A 20,469-nucleotide genomic window follows, 5' to 3' on the forward strand; every position below is an offset into this window, starting at 1 on the left:
AACGCTAACTGTGAAGAAGACGATGAATCAATTTTTCAAATATTTAATTGTCATAGCAAAGAATCTATTTTCATTTCACTATATATATATATATATATATATATATATATATATATATATATATATATATATATATATATATATATATATATATATATAGGGAGTAAATTCCTATGTTTGATATGCAAATTAGTAAAGGGATTATTTTTGTGGGGCAACCTGGGCATCATTTTTGGAGGGAGAATGCTCAAATCACGGGGACTGACCCCAAGCATTTGGGAGGATAGGAGAGTTAGGGGGATGGATACCTTTCGTACTATTGCATAACGCATGTGGCTTTGGTCCATGTTGTTTCAGGTTCGATTCTCGCAGAGATTCAAAGTTTTCATTGTTGATCTTGCACCGTGAGGCAATTGGCAAGCAACTGCATTTTTTTATTTTAAAAAAATACAAAAAATAACTAATTCTGCTATTAGGAAAACCAGAAATAATGGTTTTGAGAGTCGACAACCACCATCCATAACCCAACTTGAGAGTGAAAAAGCAATTTGAAGATGAAAAAAAAATAATAAAATTTTGTTCCATGTCAACAGTTATGTTCCTTTTTAAAAGGTTATTTTAACTAAAATGGCGTCAATAGGTAAATAATACTTGCGGTGCTATTTTTTATTTTTTATTTTTATTTATTTTTTATTTTTTATTTATTTATTTATTTTTTTGAATGCATCTAGTCGAGTCATGTCGTTCAGTCACTTTGCACCGATTTGCCCGAAGCAGTATTAAAATTTCTCAGGTTTCCGGAACCCATTTCTAGATCCACTGCTTACGAGAAAAAAAAAATAATTCTGAGAAAATTTTCTAAGAGTTACTCTTTTTGATAATCTAGAATATATTTTTCTTTCAAGCTTTTAAAAGGACAAGTAAAAAATACAATAGTTGAGACATATTTTATTTTTTATTTATTTTTATATTTAATTTTTATTTTATTTCTTTATTATTATTTTTTTTACAGAATTTCATTAATGAAAATGTAATTCTGAAGATGTGCAAACACAATTCGTACCCGTAACGCGTTTAAGTCTCCTGTTAAATATGTGAATTTTGCATTGCACTGACCTAAACCAATATGAAATATAACCTTTGATATTTTTGTGTTTTCGCACTCTCACAGGCATCGCTGCTTTGTTTCTATGACCAGAAGAAATATCTATTTTAGTTAGCAAGAAATTTTTCATCTAATCGAGAAATCTCAGTTTTGGACAGGAAATTCGCTATTACGAAACTGACAACACTATGTTATAGTTCTAACATATCGTTTACGAACAACGATCTTTCGTAATGAATTGTGATTTGTTTTTCCTTCTGCAGCATAGTAAGGTTTTACTAGTATCACTGGAATAAGTTAACTTCTATACTAATCATTAGGGCAACCCAAAAGCATAACAGCAATTTACACATATGGTTGGTATCTTGAACATGGTTGTTGTCTAAGGGTCCAGAAGAAACTAATTTTAAAAGCATAATTTGAGAAAATAAAGCATAAAGCATAATTTCAAACATATAGCACGTCTTGGAAAATTCTCTTAAAACAATTCTTGGAAAATTCTGTTTAACTACAAGTTTAACATACTGTATTAATATTTTTTTGAAACCAATATTTGCAATGCAAAATCTTTGAGACCGTAACAATGCAACAATGAGAAGCTTATTTTTATTTCTGTAAACTTTTCGGTGTAATCCTTTGAAGTGGAGACCTCACTCCAATATGCACCCCTAAGACGCACTCAAGTGATAAAGAAACTGACTCGAGTAAAGCGCTGCATTAAGTAGAAAGTTCATTCAAGACGAAAGAAATTGGTTGCATAAAATATTAATAAATAGATCAAGATGTTTAGAATATTTAATGTAAATATTATACATTATACAGGATTAATGTAAAACAATGATTGAAATTAACAATAAAGCATAATTTGGAGAAAATAAAGCATAATTAAACAAAAAAAGCATAAATGGGTTGCTCTACTAATCATAGAACCGGTCAAATTATTTGGAAGACATCTCACCCAGCAGCACAGACACTAGGCCCAACAGTGAGGAAACAGACTACTGAACTGCTAACATTGGGCCTACGTTATAATTTGGCTGCTTTTCCGAGCATTTGCCAACCAACTCAACTCCCAATCTAGCACCTATGAAACAAGTGAGCTTGCGATTGGGTGTGCGGGGTCGTAACTGTTGTATAAATGACGGCAAACTGTCGGTTGGCAACAGACTTTAATCTACGTTAGAAAATGACGGCAAATTGTTGGTTGGCCACGTATACTTTAATATACGTTGGATATATGACGCAAATTGTTGAATGGACTACATACACTTTTATATATCTTGAATAACTGACGGCAAATTGTTGGTTGGCCAACATACACTTTAATCTACGTTGGTCCAAGTATTTTTCAACTTTATTTTTGCACTGACCATTAGCTAACGTAGGACCTTCCAAATATATTGCTAGTGTAGTGACAATGAAAATCGAAGACGAAATGGTGCGTAACGGATTAGAATATGGATTATATGAATTTGTATTTAAATGCACTATGTTTAGAATCTCTTCATTAGTAGTTTTATAGTCATTCCATATTTCTATCTTTAGAGGTTAGTGTTACAGCAATAGCATGCAATGTGTATATATACCACTTAAAATATGTGATTTACACTTTGGCTGATGCGATAAATGCAATTCTAAAATGACACCCGACATTAACTGCAACGCGGACAGAGATTGACAATGGGTAATATGATATATATGGCATGTAAATTGATGTTAACAGTGTCAGCATTGTTTGCCGGTCAGTTTTAAATACAGAGAATAATAATACAAGGCGGCTTTCTCTAATTAAAACAGGAAACAGAGTATAACAAACCCATTCGTCACGAATACTCATTTGAAATTCCTAACAGTAACACTGACAACGTTAAAAAAAATACACAGAAAAAGATTATTATAAACTAATAAACGTTTCTGTGCTCGCTTCTTGAAAGATTTTTATACTTGTCAAGTAATTATCTAGAGCTAATTATCTAGATATCGCAGATTATGTTGATAATTCATTCAATATCACAAAGGACTGATTGTCCTTGTATGTACGTGCATGCACGTGTTTTACTAGTTGTGGACAAATGCGCTTTCTCTTCATAAAATGACCTATAAGTTTTGCATAACCTTGATTTTTTTTTTTTTTTTTGCATGCGCCCCCCCCCCCCAATTCCTTTTTCGCCTTTCAATTGAGTTTTTTACAAAATAAATAAACCATTAGTACGCGATCGACGAAACTCATCAGATATTGGCCAAACTTGAAACAGTGCTAAATCTTGACAAATTCAATATGCATAGGAAATAATATGGTGTGTAGTCTTTTGTTTCCTGAGCTATGAGCTATCCAAGATAGCGTTTTTAGTTGGTCAAATTTTCGCAAAAAGTTTATCTGATATTCAGTGCAAAAATGTATCGAACGAACCTATTAAACGTTGATTTGAAAAATTAAATGAAATCTTTCAGTTTAACGTCTCACGATTGTGCTTTTCAGGCTAAGAGAAATGGATGATTAAAGCAAGCGAATATGAAAGAATTGGTGGAATGAGAAAGTGGGAGGAAACGGGAGTGCCTCGAGAAAACCCACGGACACGATGTTGTCCACCACAAGCTTACGTGTCCAGGATTGAACCAGGGACCCCACGCGCCAGAAGTAAGCGCGCTACCACTGAGCCACCGCCCCCCCCAAACGTTGATTTGATTAGCATTGTTGTAAATGCAGTGGGTACTTATAACAGGGTGTCCAGGCGTAACAAATTAACATCATCTTCACCCCCAGGAATTGTTTGGAAATTCAATTGTCTCGCTTCCCTCCTCCAGTATATAATAAGTTAATACCATCCTTGTAGTATTTTTTTTTTTTTAAATCCTGCTCTTATTAGCCACTGATAGTCAAATGATAGGAACAATATTCTCTCTGTTACTCAGTTTTGGTGAGTGTTGACCTATTATTTAATGAAGTCTGGGATTTCAGCAAGAAGCAAGTGCATAACTACTATATACTGTAAATTTTCGTAGGATCTCCCGTTTTTTTAGTCTAGGAATATGGAAGCTCTAATCTCTATGTTTTTTTTTTTTTTTTTTTTTTAATCAATGAGAACAGAATGTACTAGTCGTCTAACTTTTACCTACGGAACTAGGAAGGAAAGAGGAACTTCGCCTCAATTAAATAATATGACAAACATAGGCAGTGATACAGACGGTATACGGGGAAAATATACAAGTTTATTATTTATTGACAATTTCCACACAGGCTTCTGAAGGAATTTTATGCTATAAAAAGTAATAAAACTGAAAGGTGAGGGGAAAATTTTTAAAAAGAAAGTTGATTACGAGCTTGAAGATTTCATCCTAGAATTCACCAGGTAGGACTTGACAAAAAAAAAAAAAAATAAATAAATAAATAAATAAAAATAAAACTGGTAAAAGCTCAGCCAGGATAAACATCCATGAATTCGAGCCTGGAACCTTGGATTGCAAAGTCTGAATGCTAACCATTTACTTACGGCCGCCTACTAAAATTATATGGAGAATTTGTTTTTCAGTCTTATGCTCTTTCAACTTGATGCATCTATCTCCGACCATGCAGAGAAGCACTACGCACAATGATCAGATTCGATATCAAAAACACAGCAGCTTAACTTATCAGAAATATGCACGTATTTTTCTCTAAAGTCCATAGTTACTGAAAACCTCATTCAACTATAAAGTATCCAAAGTAAACCACGGAATAGTCGTCTATAACACTAACACATTAATGAAACCGAAAACTTCAGCTTTTTTGTTTGCTATTTCCTAATCTCCTAATATATACTCTCCAGAAGATCTGGTGGCTATATCGCTGTCACTCTAACCTTCCCTGACCCCTAACTTACAATCTTTTAAAAGTCCTGGCGGTTATATCATTAGTACTCTAACTTTTCTTGGTCTCTAACTTATATTCTTCTAGAAGTCACAGTTTCTACATGATTAGCATTCTAGCATTTGAAACTGGAAACTGGAGAAAAGTTCAAATCGTCTACAGAAGTACGTATATCATAGTTGGTACTTTACGTTAAACCACAGGCCAACGTCTCATAAAATGTTTGTGCTGTAAAGAAACTACAAACCCTTACCATAATTTACTTCCCAATTTTATACACGTGAATGAAACAGTCTAATTCAATTAAAACATTCCTTTTCCGAACTAGATCTGACAAAAATATTCCTTCAGATTGGTCGTAACAATCGAACAACTGTAATCAAAATGAGTGATTTTTTAGTCAAATTCTGACAGTGCAAGTTGCTTAATGGTTAGTTCCGTAATTATACAATTACGTATATCAATTAGCGAAGAAGGAAGAATATTTCACTTTGAACTTTTATTGGTAATGTGTTATTGGAAAACTGTGAAGAAAACCAAATCTATATATATAAAAGAGAACGTACAAATCCTTTGTCCGCTCATCACGCTAATACGGATGAACCAATTTCTTTTATTTTGGGGGGGTTATTAGGATTTGGACCCTAGATGGTTTTTATCATATCACTTTAATTTTCAATTACCAGTGTCTTGAGATAATTGACCATTCAGGTGTCCATTACGTACAAATCCTTTGTTAGTTCATCATAGGTATAAAAATAAACGTATTTATATGCAACCCGCATGACCGTGTCACTCGGCGGGTTAACATACATGACAGGCGTTATAATGGTTTTTATCATATCACTTGAAAGCGAAAAAGTAAAAATTATCTAAGTAACAAAGTTTATTGCGTTCGGGGGTGACCGCAGCGAAGCGGGGCGGGTTAACATAAATGACAGGCGATATAATGTTAACATTTACTGCAATCTTCTATGGTTTTTATCATATCACTTGAAAGCGAAAAAGTAAAAATTATCTAAGTAACAAAGTTTATTGCGTTCCGGGGTGACCGCAGCGAAGCGGGGTGAACGCTGCTAGTAAATAAATAAATAAAGTAATAAGAGTTTATACACATTCCCTTTAAATACAGTGGACAGGTGTTTGACCAATCAGAGATAAGAGTTTGTTCCCATTTTTCATTTTGACCAATCAAAATCAAGTCAGTTCCAAGCCTGAGTGAAGTGTGAGAGGAAGTTTAGTATGAAAATTTTTGTATTACATTATTTTCATCCCTTATGAACTTTATGGATTGAATAGATTGTGCAGCATCTCAGTAGTGATTTACTGTAGTACTAAATGTAGTAATTTATATTCAGAATTTACTTTTTCACATGCGTTATTGCAGTAGTTGAATTTTAAACCGTAAATCTGGGTCTCTATTAATAGCGCAAGATTTAAATGCAGTAAAGCTTGATATGATTTATTAGAAAATGTAACTATGTCATTCCTCTGTGATTTATTTTGTAAAATGATTCAATTCTTTTGATTCAATGAACGAATGAATGAATTTGGACAATACCAGTTCTTTGCGGGTAAAAGCTACAACACTTCTTTTGGGCTAAAAGCACGAAATTCACGAACGGGAAATCAGCAAGTCGTGCAAAAATCAGAATCAAATTTTTATACCATTTCAATAAGTAATATCATTCAAATACTAATAAAGATACTAAATTGTATTTTGAAAGTATTAGTTAATCAATGTTAACATCGTTTCCCATGCCTTTGTGACATACAGGGTGCAATAAAAGTAGTTTTCCTTCTAGTAATTAGTAACTAAAACGAACACTTCTTTAACTTTTACTGCTCATTTCTTCACATAATTGCTCAAAATAGAGACCATCTACAAGGTAGAGATCATCGATAAATAATTCTCATCGTTGAATTACCAAGTAAAAGACAGTACAGATCAAATAACCTTAAACTGAACTTTTGATTTGATAGTTTAATCTCTTAAGTTACAGTTTAACTGTTTCAATTGATGCAGATTTAGCGGTGTTTCAGTTAAAAAAAAAAAAAAAAAAAAAACTCATTTCATGATACGTAAAAGTATGGTATTAGATTGCATTCATCATTCTGTAGTACTATTCATGGAAATGTTTCCCCATCTGTACTCCGAGAAGTTTCTCACCTGTACTCCAAAGTCCAATGTGAGGAAGTGCATATGTTGTCATATGCATTTCATATCGGCATATTGAGGGCTGTTTTCACGTTCTTGAATAACCAGGTGACTTTTGAGTGAAGTTACGTTAGATAAACATTTCAATTACACACTGCTGTCTACAACAATTAGTACAGCATATGAGGGCAGCTTTATTCCTTTAGCTTTGGCTTTGTTAAAAATTTATCTACATGATTTCCCTCTTGAAGCCCTATAACCACCTCTTGTAATATCAAGATATATATATATATATATATATATATATATATATATATATATATATATATATATATATATATATATATATATATATATATATATATATATATATATATATATATATATATATATATATATATATATATATATATGACGCTGGTGATAGTTTGTTCACAAAACAATGGTCCTATGATCCTTCCACTTCAGATTATTTTGTACCGGAGTTTCGTTCGAAAACCAAGAACGATTTTAGGGAGAAAGCAAGGATAAAAGTGAAGGAGAACGCGAGAGGACGCCGTTACCCCACTTCCAAAAATATCTATAGATCCCTCGACTTCCTAAAAAAAAAAAAAATTGCAAAGGGCAAAGATAGCCAAGGGGGACAGCGTGACGTCATCCGTCCCCTTACCCTTTCAGATTCACTTTTACCCCTGGGGGAAAGGAACTTTTATTCCACCCTGTAGTCTTAGAATAAGTACGGAAAATAAGAGTTAAGATCCGGAAATGCAATTTTCTCGTACATTATTCAACAAAGTATTTCTAACTTTCACCGCCTAAGTGGTTTATGAAATAATACATATACAGTATCATGTTCACATCACATTTCATACGCTCTACATAATACTATACTCTCCATTCAAAAGAATGGTAAGACCTTGAAAACTATATAATTAGCAGGTTGGAAGTAATGTATGTTCTCTCGTGTTGTATGAGTGATTAAATTAATCATGTTAAACAGTATATTTTAAACGAAACGAACTGTTGTTATCATTTATTCTAATTATTTTAATTTAATCTCGTATAATGAATCACTTTCGCAGCCAAAAGCATTAAAAGTCAAGAGTTACTCCTTTCTTAAGATATATATTAATGAATTTTCATAATGAACATCCATTATCATGACGTAACACGCAGTAACAAATCACGTAAACTTTTTTTTTCTTTGAAACTAATTAATTCAAAACCATTCCTTCGTTTTTCGAAGTACGAGGGCTATCCAGAAAGTAGATTACGTTTTCGTCTGTGTCCGCTAGGGGCGGGGCTAGCGCGGCCATCTTGGGGTCAGAGCGTTGCGCAGCTCAGTCGGCATCTAGCCGTGCTAGTGAGAGGTTCGTGCTGTGCTCCGTTAAGATACTGTGACGGTTTGAAATGTCTGCGTTAATTGAAAATCCCGCGAGCTGCGAGGTGCGTGCAGTAATAAGGTTTCTGACAGCAAAAAACTGTAAACCGATAGAAATCTATCGGCAGCTGTGTGAAGTGTATGGGGACAACATTATCACTGAAGGTGGAGTGCGACAGTGGGTCATAAGATTTAAAAATGGCCGAACCAATGTTCACGACGAAGATCGAAGTGGGAGACCCAGCAAAGTGACTGCCGAACTTGTCGAAAAAGTCGATGTTAAAGTCCGTGAAAATCGAAAGTTCACAATAACGGAACTTTCTTTGAGTTTTCCACAAATTTCGCGAAGTTTGTTGCACGAAATCATCAGCGAAAAGCTTGGTTACCACAAGTTTTGTGCAAGATGGATTCCAAAAATCTTGACAGAGGACCACAAAAATCAGCGAATGGCTGCAGCGTTGCACTTTTTGGACGCCTACAATAAGGATGGTGACTCTTTACTCGATCGCATCGTTACTGGTGACGAAACATGGGTGAAACACGTGAACTGTGAAACGAAATTGCAATCAATGCAGTGGGGGCACACAGGTTCTCCCCAAAAACCCAAGAAATGCATGCAAACAATGTCGGCAAGGAAGATGATGGCGACTGTTTTTTGGGACAGAAAAGGTGTGATTTTGGTGGACTTCCTGGAAAGAGGCACTACAATAAACGCTCAAAGGTATTGCCAAACTCTGCAAAACCTCAGAAGAGCAATTCAAAACAAGCGCAGAGGAATGTTGAGCTCTAAGATCTTGTTGATTCACGACAACGCCCGGCCCCACACGGCAAATGTCACGCGTGAAGTTCTTGAATCTTTTCAGTGGGAGTTGTTTCCTCATCCGCCGTACAGTCCCGACCTGGCACCGAGCGACTTCCACCTATTCCCAGCAATGAAGAAGTGGCTGGCTATGCAGCGTTTTGATGGCGACGAACAGCTGCAAGAAGAGGTAACGAAGTGGTTGAAGTCGCAGGCGGCCGAATTTTTCGACGAAGGAATTTCCAAGCTCGTACATCGCTACGATAAATGCCTTAATTTGAATGGTGACTATGCCGAAAAGTAGTATTTGTGTGTGGCTTTCATCTGTATATAATAAAATTTGTTTCCTATACTTTGTTGATTTTTTATTCCAAAACGTAATCTACTTTCTGGATAGCCCTCGTATTACGCGGAGATAGGATCAGGATATTCTTGATGAGATTTGTTTAGAAAGATGTGTAACGAACGATATGCAATTAATGAATAAAAATAGTATTTCCGGTTTAAAAGTTGCTAGTGTCGGTTTATAATTTTTCACTGTAATTACATATTATTTATAACTTGCCCAATGTAGTAAATTATAGTTCAATTTAATGTTCTCGTGGCATCAACCTTCTCAGATATCTATTCCAAAATTCGTAAATTATCCCGTGCACACTAAAAGCGAGCGAAAGATCTCATCCTTGATTGATTTCAATCCCCAAATAATAGCGGCACTTCTTAAGTTTCAAAGGGGAAATTACGGCACGCTTCAGGGTATTTTTGTAAGTTACTCCTTAACCCTCGTTGCCCCTTCGTGGCATCGCTCATATTCTACTAAAGTTTTACAGGCTCACTCGGTTCAAATTTTATATTCTTCATAACCAAAAAAAGAAGCTTTTCTTTTCTGTGTACTAAGAAAAAATGTATGTGACGTACATAAAATCGTATGTAACATTTGTAAAGCCTATAGTTTTTGGACAAAGTGCAGCAAACGTATAACTGAAAACGCATGTTTTACAATATTCTCTGTATAAGTGTTCCATCTGTACGTGCTTTCCGTATGAAACAATATAGGCGGTCAGGATCTCTCATACAAATGGACGTATATAACATATAGCTGACGAAGGTAACACACATATATGTATGTAATATAAGGAAGGCTGTTCGATATCAGACATAGGGTAGTGCCTATGTAGCATACGGATAACGTATGCTCCGTACTGATTTCTGTAGTAAGCAAGAAGATTCCGTATATTTGTACAATATACCGCTGTCCGGAGAATGGATTTTTCTCAGTGTGATTTGCATGTGCGCTTCCGCTTTGATAGATCTTACAGTTATTTTCATGTATTGCTTTAAACACAGAGAGACACAGACGTAAAAATAATAGACATAATAAGCGAGACGGAGGAGAGATTCATGTTTGTTAGAATTACATTAGCAGACTGATACATAAGCACCATATTATAGTAAGGTATCGTTGTCGTATCCGAGTCACACTGGGTTTGTTTCAGTCACTCCGAATCTGGTAGATCACGGATCTAACTGACGAAGTTATTGACCTGTTCCATCAGTAGCTGCACCGAGATAGTGCCCTACAAGGGAGGTAAATCATGACGCACGCTTCGTCATTGAAATTTCACAGGGGGTCTCAGAGAAAATTAGTTGAAGCCAATACACGAAACTTTAAAAAGTACAACAACGAGATTTGTGGGGAGGAAAATATTAGGTGAAAATCATCAAATTTATTTAAAAGCAGGATGTTTTTAAAGGCAAACGTCATGTAAATTTACGAAGGATATGTCAGAAACTAACGTGGAGATGGATACTCTTGAACGTATATTCAACATGTTCATAGTTATAATCTACGTAGTAACTGTGCCATCTGAACAGAATTATGGGTCCCGTGGCAAACCAGTTTGCTGGGACCTCTACGACTAAATTTTACACATAAGACATATAACTACTATTCGTGGGGCCTCCGAGCAAATTACCATCGCTTACATGCATTAAGACGGCCTTGTTTAGTAACACTGCTTTTGTCTTACCTTGTAAATTATTAATTATTCAACTTGAGATATAAAATCGCAAGGGATAAATATGATCAACCGTTCGTGCGTGGACACTTTAAAAAAAAAAAAAAAAAAAAAAAGTGATAGGACAATGTCTCTTCTACTTTACGGTTAATAGTCGTCTATGTTATTGAATTTAAGATTAGGTTACAGCATAGGCATCGATTCTAAGAGCTGAGCAACCCCTCCCACTAGGATCTATATATTTTTGCTTGGATATTGAAAATGACACATACATATCCTCTTCCCAAATTATTCTGAAATTCACTCCGATTTTTTTTACTGTAACATAATTTCATTGTAAACAATTACACTGCTAGAACAAGGAAAATTACATCTTGAGCCACCCTTACACAAATTAAACATCTCGAAAGTTATGTGCAATGGATAAAACATGTATAGTTTTGTCATTCATCTACTTAAAAGCATTAATCGCTAGTCGTATAATATCGCTGTCAATTCACATAAAATATTATTTGAAGATGCACAATAAAACTTGGACTTAGAATAATAATAATAAAAAAAAAAGTCAATAAACGCCGATGTTGTGATGCTGATTGTTTTTTCTATGTTCTGCATTGTTTCATGTTCATTGCCAACACAAAGTGTTTGAGTGGGATTATGTATATCATTTATGGCGGATATGTTGTAAAATGTCGCAGTAGGTACGAAGATTAAGAATAGGAGAGTAACGATGAAGATATAAAATAGTACCGGCAATAAAAAGCGATGCTGTAGTATTTTGATGGAAGGATAAAGATGAAAATTGGAAAAAAGGCCTTGCTCAAGAAGGATAGCACATAGAACACATGCTCTAATGCCAAATTTTCACCTTTTGTGACGCAATAACTTCATCAGGAACGGTAGGTGAAAATGCAACTACACCACTTCGTGGAATCTGTATATTAAATTTGTTTAGGAACTGTATTTTATTAAGTTTACACACTGAAGGAACTCTTTGTTTGACAATGGCAAGGAAAAGTTAAGAACATAATAAAAACGTGATAAGTTTGAAGCGAAGGACACAATCAATATCTGTGAGCAATTTTCAAGTTTATTGAGGGAAGAAAAGCAAAAATCTTTCAAATTAGAAAATGGAAGAAAAGTTGCAAAACAGTAATCAACCACTATTCACATATTTACACAGTAGATGCAGGATAAGCACAAAACGAAAACAAAAAAATCGTTCGAATGCAATTATCATTCCTTTACAGGAAAAGACCCATGGCTGTACTGGGAATAACGTTTTAGATGAAGGAAATAAGAGCAAACTTAAGTCTCCCTTAGTATTAGGGAAGAATCCCTCTTACTGCCTGTGAAACAGTTAAATAAAATAGTAAATACGTTAAACTAGCTGATGAACTCGGCATTTCTCGGGTAAAATATAAGTTTACACAACAGTTTATAGACATCCTTCCCTTTTTCCTTTCTAGATGCAGAATTTTCGAAAACGTTGGAACAGCTATCCACACACGGTGTAGACACAATTTTACACGACACCCATTGTACAGCGGGTGACACTTCTAAATGGTACAGCCATATGGAGATTTACGGCTAAGGTGTACCATTTAGAAGTGTCCCCCGCTGTACCAAGAAGTATATCAAGCCCAAGGTATGGATTTATAGATAGGCGAAATATACAACCATTCATTTTTAAAAAGTTTGGTTTACCAAAATTTCCATACCCACCATGTTTGTCCGTGTATCCACAAACACACGGATATAAAAAAATCTCAGTAACTACTTGAAGGATCATCACCAATTTTGGCCAAGATACAGAGGGTCATAAGTTAGGAGTAGAGTTCTTTGGCGGAGGTAATGTCCAAACCGGAAGTGGTAGAAATCAAACATTTTGAATTTTAACGTTGATCATTATAAAACAAAAACGGTAATAGACAGCGAGAAGCTGTTTCCTGCAATTGGTTAAGCGTTCCAAGAATGCATTTCATCTCCGTCCTTAACTGTCTACTAGAACCAGATAGAACAGAAATTCACAACAACTTCCGGTTTCAATAATGATATACATAGAGCAAAAACTATAAGAGATAGCAAGAAGCATTTTTTTAAAACATCTATTGAGCGTTCTAAGAGTATTAAGCAAACTCCATCCGTTGTACACTCATACTGCTACTTGATAAACATAAGATAGAATGTATCAATTATTTTATTTTATTCAAGTTTACTTGCACAAACCACATTACACGAAAAACAGAGCAAGTACCAGATTGTGTAATGTTTCTATTCATATAAATTTTACTCACTCCTGCAGTTACCAAGGTAACAACGATTTGTGCTTTATGACACACTATCTAGACAATTGAAGCTTTGGAAACATCATGTAACATTTTATGTGTATAGCTCAGTTAACGGCGTGAGTTAACCACCCAACCAAAAGCTATTGTGTCGGACATTTACTCAACTAAACTCTTCAGGAGTGGCGGTAGAATCCTTTCCAGATGTCGCGGTGCCATTGTGCAACGACGAAACGAGATAGTTATTAAAAGCCATTCGCCAAGGGATAATATTGACGTTGAAAAGCTACGTGTAATTAACGAGAGAAGTGTTGCAGATATGAGAGGAATCATTACCAAAGATTAAGTTACAGCTAACCCTGTTTTATATTATATATGCTGTATATATATATGAAACTGCGGCAAGCGAGGTAGAGCTTCCTTTGTTCTTGAACATAACAAAAGATTATAAGAGAACTTGGGAAGTGTAGTTGGTTATATGCTATTTCAACACTATAATGAACAAACCAGCAGCTTCACAAATTCTATTGCTAGTAATTAAATGAAATCCATACATGTAGTGGCTTAATAACTAATTAAAGTCACTATCAGATATAGTTTCGTCCCTTTGTGTTATGCTTCCCAACAACGCTTCTTGGTATAGAGAGTAGTATATTATTAGGATATTCAATGTAAATGCGTCAGATTCAAAACATTAAACCTACTAAACTCCTATCCAAAGTTTAATATTGAAACATATTTTAATATTTGCCATTTTCATTAAGACAAAACAAAAAGGATGACGCTCTCCGCTGGTTTAGTGACAGCTTATATGGTGTAGTCGAGAAGTTCGAGGCGTTAGGCTGACGATCGTGAAGTAAAACCAATTGAGGAGTTCAAAACACTATAAAAAGTTTTTTTTTTTTTTTTTTTTTTTGTAATTGCCCTCGAAGTTTGTGTTCGTGTCCCTGTCGTAATAAGTCAACTAGAAAAGTGAGTAACATTAATTACATGAATATGGAAACAACTATTCCGGTTAGAACGAAATAAAAAAAAAACTAGCAGGTGTGACTTTGGTGCACGAGGTTCCGGGTTCGAATCCCTGTGGGAGAACATTGAAATTTACGCGTATAACTGTAGTTCAAATTCCACCTTAAACTGTAGGTCTATGTCTCATATAGATTTAGCGCTGAAAAGAGAAGGTCAATTTCAACAAATAAAACGTAGCAGATATTAGAGGAATCGATAAGAAATTATTAAAAACAGAAACACGGTTTCCTGAAATCATATTGAATAGTATATTCAAAATATCAATTATTTAGTTATTGTATTTTAGACTATCATTGATTATCTATTTAGATTATCTATCTACCATCGATGGACATCGATTTTGTCTTAAATTTACGTATTACAAAAACTTTATTATTTAGTTTAAATCCGAACACAATTATCTTCAATCAAAGTTTCTATAATTCGTTTTACTTCCACCAGACAAATGGGAAAATGGGTGGCTCAATTGTGCCCTAGTGAAGCAATTTAAGGCGTTAGGCTCCCAATCTTAGGCGTTCGAGTTCCTCTGAAGACCATGGTCATTTTTAACTGCCTCAATGTTTGTGTTCGGGGCCGTATCTAGTAATTACAAAAAGTACACGCAAAAAAGTCTAGATTTAAAAAAAAAAGTAGCAGAGCATTCACTTCCGATGGTGCCACGGGTCCCTGATTGGATCCCAGACTATGTGAACTTATGCTAGATGACATCCTGTCCGTGAGATTTCCAGTAGTTCTCCCGTTTCCTCCGAAATCCTCATTCTACCAATTCATTCATAACAATTCACTTTCAGTGATAATCTCTCTCTTTTGATCTAAAGGGCATAACAGTTAGCTGTAAAATTAGAACTTCATTTTTTTCTACCAGAAGAATAGAGAGAACTCTTTTTTACGGTTCTTTTGTTGTGGAGAGCCGGGTTTAAAGCCCGGTAGAAGAACATAGTTCAGATCAGTGTTCGAAGTGGGGGGAAAAGCAGAGGCGGTATGTTTTATTACGATTTTGACTCGACATACTGGCTATCTAAATTTTGAAATATAGTGAGGGTATGTTGTCTAAAACATTGCATTTCTATTTACATAATGACTGAAAACCATTGGAGAGCCCGCCAACAACTTTCTGAAAAAAAAAAAAAATATATATATATATATATATATATATATATATATATATATATATATATATATATATCCTCTTATGATGTACTAGAGAGCATTATGCAAGAAAATGCTCAAAAGTCGAGTTTTTATATTAACTATTTCCTGCGGGAAAACTCGCGGACCCCACAATCGACTGAGGGTTATTCCAAACCCCCGGAAGATGCGCCCTCCACAGCAGACAATCCCTAAATCAACCCATGCTCAAAACATGACATTTATATGCACTAAGGCAAGAAGACATACACATAGATAAGAAAGAAACAATTGAATATGGGACAACAAAAATATAAACTAGATGAACGTCTTTGAAAACACCTCATTTTAAAAACAAAAGGTGTGAAAAAGATAACAAAACTATCGGTGTTGTCAACTTGCAAATTATTTCTACATAAGAAATAAAATCTTTTTACGTGCAAAACTATTCGTCAATTACAGTGTATAAAAATGGTTTATTAAATGTATTAAGCATCTACTCTCCAGTGACGGTATGTCTTGATCACTGGAAAAGCAGAGGCCTTCAACACTGAAAAACCAGAGGCGGTATGGCATACCACCGCATACCGTCTCACTTCGACCACTGATTCAGATTCCATATTAAGCTATAAAGCTTAAGTCTAAAACAATGTTGAACCATCTAAATACATTCTCTTAGAGAGACTAAGAAATTTAGGGCAAATAAAAGCAGTAAAGACGGTCAGCTTAAGGAATTTGCTCTCACAAAAAAAAAAAAAAAAAAAAATCTCAAGCCGAAAACGCTATCCCTATTCCCGTACCATTAGATGAAATATCTACCTATTTTCAGATCTAGGAAAGAAGGGATTCACCCATTAATGCGAAAATAGAGGGAAAACGAAAAATAATCCGTGAGAAAAGAGGATTCTTGGAAAGATTAGCTGGGAAAACGGAATAAGAAGAAATAGTGGAAATTATTTGTACAGTACGTAAGCTAGAATTGGATAGAGAAAGCTGGTAATTGTGTTGGACAGAGAAAAGGCTAAACCAAAAAAGATATAGAGGAAGAGAAATTGCCTGAAGCGTGGAGGAGGCCATTAAAAGAAGACGAACTTACAGCCTCCACTGCAAAATTAATCTAATGCCAGCGAAGGATGTTCCACTCAGATAGAGTGCTATACATTTCTGCCCGATTGCTTTCGAATTTGGTACAAATATTGCTCTGAAAGTAAGTTCCTTAAATTAGAAGTGACAAACCAATTTTGTCGTAAGAATTTAAAAAAAACGCAGAGATTACTTAAGTTAGTTATTTTTAGGAGAAAAGTTTTTTTTTTTTTTTTTTTAATAATAATAATAATAATGAGGCTGTTTTTGTGTTCAGTACAACAGACGATGGAATTCTATAGGTGAAGGTGTGTCAAATATTACTGAAAATTTGCAATTTTGAGTAAACAACCGGTACCTTACATGATTTTGCGAGAACTATCGATCGGTTCGCCTTCTCAACTCGATATCTCAGGATTGATGCATCCGTCGCCAGTGATGCCAACTCGTGAGAACATTTCCATTTTGAGGGATTTTTGAAAAGAGATAAAGGGAATTTTTGTCGCGATTAGCAGCATATATGGGATTTTTCGTATTATATATATCGGGTGTTCTAAAAATGGCGCCCACGGACCACAGAGCACTATTTTACAGGTCAAAATAAAGAGAAAGTGTTATATGATGGAATGCCCCCCGCGGCCTCCTTCAGCCGCCACGGTGTTTCACTATGTGGCAACATCGCATATTAACTTGAAACCATTAGCATTGCTCTACAAATCCATCAAACAGTTATACAAATTGTTAAGGTAATAACTGGTGCTAATGTGAACGTCTATTGCCTTTAGCTGTCATCTGCCAAGAATGGATGTAATTATTTGATGGATTGTTAGATCTAAGCTATGGTTCTTTTGACAGCACAAAATTGTCTATGGATTGGAAGCAGACTCGTGAGTCCTCAATAATCTTGAACTCAGTGCCAATTTTCAAATTTTGTTGCCGGAAAATGGATGTATCCTAGCGCAGAATAACTTGTGATTTGAAAATAGAACTACTAGAAAAGAAATCATGCTCAGGTGTTTCTTTTTAAAGAAAATAATTAACGGAAAGAAGTAAAATACGAAATGAAAAATAACCAACTTGGAAAACGTTCCACGCAAAATGATAAGAGAATAAAGTTCTTAGTGTCTTTACGTTCATTAGAAGATGATGGCTCAAAGGGACAATGCAAATCCTAAATCCTGAGAACAAAATGCACTTGTTTTCGTTAACAGTTAATAAACATAGAAAAATCGAAATTTACGGACAACTCAATGATACTGTATTGTAGAAAATGAGTGACAATTTTATCTATATCTATGTATCTATATTTGTTTATCTCTCTGTGTGCATCATACAGGATACGTAAATTTTGTAGTTAGTTTAACGTGGGAAATTCAAGACCAAAATGATGGACACGGCGGCTCAGTGGTAAAGCATTTACTTCCGATGAATGGGGTGTCCTTGGTTCAGTCCCAGATCGCGTCAAGTGCGCTTTGTGGTGGCCAAACACCGTGTTCGTGGGTTTGCTCAGGGTTCTCCTGTTTCCTCCCACTTTATTCATTTAACCATTGCGTTAATTTCTCATCATCACCGTCTCCTTTAGCCTAGCCGGCATAATCGTGAGACGTAAAACAAAGATTTCATTTCAAGACCAAAGTGGGAATTCTGTCTCTCAAGATGGGATTTTACAACATTTCGGGTTGGCACCACTGTTCGCAACCTAGAGTGTTCCATTTATTACTGTACTGAAACTTTTGATAGTATGTCACGGTTTTTAGTCTGAAAATCTGGGACCCCTCGTCTGCTGCTACCGGTATTTGTTTCCTCTTGGTAATGACACACAATTTCGGAACGTAATACCATCTTCGTTTCAAGATACAAGCATGCCCGGAAAGATATAGGTACAGATTTAAACGAAAATAAATACAGACATAAATAAATAAATAAAACTTAACGGTTCGCCGTATTAATTACCTCGCTCTCATATTTAAATTAAACCTTGTTTATACCACTTTATAGTTATTAATTAAACATTTAGTTATGATATGAAATCAATTTTGAAGAAAGTAATTCGAGAAATACTCGTTTTTCTAAAAAAAAAATAAATAATTAAAAATAAAAAAACCCTACCCTTCCTAGATTCTTCCAAGAGAAATGCATTATGCCGTATTCTAGGGTTCTTATGAATAAAATCATTAGCTATTATCGAGAAAATTGCAATTTTCGCCTCAAATAAACTACCCTTATTTTCCCTTATTAAATACGAATCTTCCCTAAAAGATCGCATAAAAACCAGCGATTGAAAAACCTGATTCATTTTAAAGACGTACCATGAACCAAAGACAATTAACGTAAAAGTAGTAGCTTAACATTATTATTTATTAAAAGTAATTGACTCTGGTCAGATTTTAGTTTTAATTAATAGAAATCCGCGTGTTAAATACAGATTCCCGATTCGAAGTCAAGTTAGAATTCGTTCCTACTGTCAAGATGATCTAGAACTGATGATTCAAACAACTAGTTCAGGTTTGAGTATATGTAAATTATTATTGACAGCCTGGTCCAATTCGAGCTGCCATCACTGATGGAACTGAGCAATGTATAACGAACGCAGGTCCGTTCTGGGCATGTTGAGACGGAACTTCGCTTGCTTCATGGGCACTAACTTTCACTATGCGGTCTCCCTCTTCATTACCAGCTATGCCAATATGGCTCGAAGCCCAGCAAAGCTGTACCTCACATCCCTGTGCTAATGATCGATTTAATAACAGGAAGATTTGCTGGATGTCGGGATGTTTACTTTGCGCATCAAATGGGCTATTCGGGTGGTACGTTCCTTGGATACAAACCAAAGTAGTCGCTCGGATCCTATTTTAACAGAAGGTCTCGTCTCATAACGGCTCGATATTTGAAAGGGCATTAAAGTGCAATCTTTAGAGCTGATAATATTTTGCTAACTTACCGTTTTCATAAGTGGAAAATCAAATCATTTGCAAAGTCGAATCAATAAGGAATCTTCTATACATCTTTCCTCTGGATATCTTACCTGTAACAAAGAAAGAAAACGATTAGAAATAGTTCTTATTTAGAAGTTCATTTTTATCTGACATACCACCTACAAACTTTAATATTAGACCTAAAAATAAACTTTAACGTATCACTTTAATTAGGTGTACTATTTAAAAAAAATCTGGGGAAATGTATTTGATATATAGCCTCGTAAACAAATATACATATAATGATTATTTTGAGTTTTGTAGGATTAGAAAAGGATGCTGTATCACATGTGCTATTTATGCAATTTGTAATTGTATATTAGAAGCAAGGACGGGAATAAACGCAAGATTATTTATTGACTGCAATTGTCATTTCTACTCCATTGATTTCCATCGAGAATTATTTTTTCTGTTTTCTTTGAAATGACTACAATATTAATGATGTAGTTTTACTAATTTCTTCTTCCAATCCAATTGTGCCCTTTCTTTTTCAAAATAATCTTGTTATATATAAATTTAATATTGTTTATATTAAGTTTTATTATTTAATATTAAAATTATATGGAACAGCGGAAGCTCAGTGGTAGACTGTTCACCTCTCGTGCGTGGGGGATCTGGTTCAATCCCAGCTTCCATCAACTGGACTTTGTGTCGGACA

At 34.9% G+C, this 20,469-nt stretch overlaps 1 protein-coding gene across 3 annotated transcripts in view; it reads right to left on the bottom strand.

Moving 5' to 3' along the window:
- Nucleotides 1-20,469, bottom strand: part of LOC145683971 (uncharacterized) — a 537,083-nt gene that overhangs the window by 278,289 nt on the left and 238,325 nt on the right. The window contains exon 1 of one of the 3 annotated variants that reach the window (XM_081755704.1): nt 19,778-19,801. The exons of the other annotated variants lie outside the window; for them this stretch is intronic. Coding sequence (XP_081611830.1) covers nt 19,778-19,786 — 9 coding nt within the window. The 5' untranslated portion in view covers nt 19,787-19,801. Of the gene's footprint in view, nt 1-19,777; nt 19,802-20,469 lie in introns of those variants that run through there. 3 annotated transcript variants of the gene reach the window in all.

This window comes from Thermobia domestica, chromosome 4 (genome assembly GCF_964235325.1).
Source record: "Thermobia domestica chromosome 4, izTheDome1.hap1.1, whole genome shotgun sequence".
Classification (NCBI taxonomy): domain Eukaryota; kingdom Metazoa; phylum Arthropoda; class Insecta; order Zygentoma; family Lepismatidae; genus Thermobia; species Thermobia domestica.